Here is an 848-nt window from a genome sequence, read left to right as displayed (position 1 = left end):
GAATCCTCCTGGTGGAGTGATACATCATCCATGGTTTGATGGGCTTCCTTTGTCTGTTTGTCCAACTTCTTCTGAAACATCAAGTCAAATCAGACTCTTCCTTTCCAAGGTTATTGAATTGCTCCTGATCATTCAATATCTATGTTCATTCAACGTCCATTCCATCAATCAGTGTAGCCTCAAAGTTCTAGGCAGAAATCTCTCTTGCTCTCTCTCTCTCTCCCTCTCTTTTGCTCTCTTTCTCTCTCTCTCTCTTTACCGCTCTGTCTGTCTATATCTCTCTGTCAGTGCTCTCATGTGTGTGGTTAGTGAGTGCCCCCTGCCCCCCCTCCTGCCTTCGCTAGGATTCCAAGTCACTTTATCTGACCTGCAGAACAACACAGGTTCCAGAAATAGAGCTAGTGACATCGGCACAGTCCAACAGCCCGGACAGCTGCATCTGCTCTGGAAACCATGGGTACACAGACACATACACACACAAACATGCATAAGTACACACATGTATACGTGTGTGCAAATACACACATACATAGACAGATAGACACACACACAAACACACTCACACACACAGACACACTCATATTATATTCTCAAGTCAAGCCCTAGCAAACAGATTTGCATAGTTGGGACTCTACTCAAATTAAATTGAATTCTTACCCTGATCCCAAGGACCTATTTAATCTCAAAGTAAATACAGTCATTCAGATATAAGAGTTAACAGAAATAGTAACAATCAATACAGTTCACAGTTCAACACATATGGAGACCAAGACATACAGAGACCAACACTTCCACGTACACATGCAGTGAATCTTTGATGTTGATAAAAGCGTGTGAGTTGAGTGGTA

General features: G+C 42.5%; 1 protein-coding gene across 1 annotated transcript in view; it reads right to left on the bottom strand.

Moving 5' to 3' along the window:
* Positions 1-296, bottom strand: part of LOC109880681 (smoothelin-like protein 1) — a 4,419-nt gene extending 4,123 nt beyond the window's left edge. Inside the window, exon 1 of the mRNA XM_031797245.1 lies at positions 1-296. This exon is cut by the window's left edge and continues 49 nt beyond it. Within this exon, the coding sequence (XP_031653105.1) occupies positions 1-80 (80 nt within the window). The 5' untranslated portion in view covers positions 81-296.
* Positions 297-848: the final 552 nt, after the last annotated feature.

Source organism: Oncorhynchus kisutch, linkage group LG19, assembly GCF_002021735.2.
Source record: "Oncorhynchus kisutch isolate 150728-3 linkage group LG19, Okis_V2, whole genome shotgun sequence".
NCBI classification, from domain to species: Eukaryota; Metazoa; Chordata; class Actinopteri; order Salmoniformes; family Salmonidae; genus Oncorhynchus; species Oncorhynchus kisutch.
This window is presented reverse-complemented; position numbering and strand designations above follow the sequence as displayed.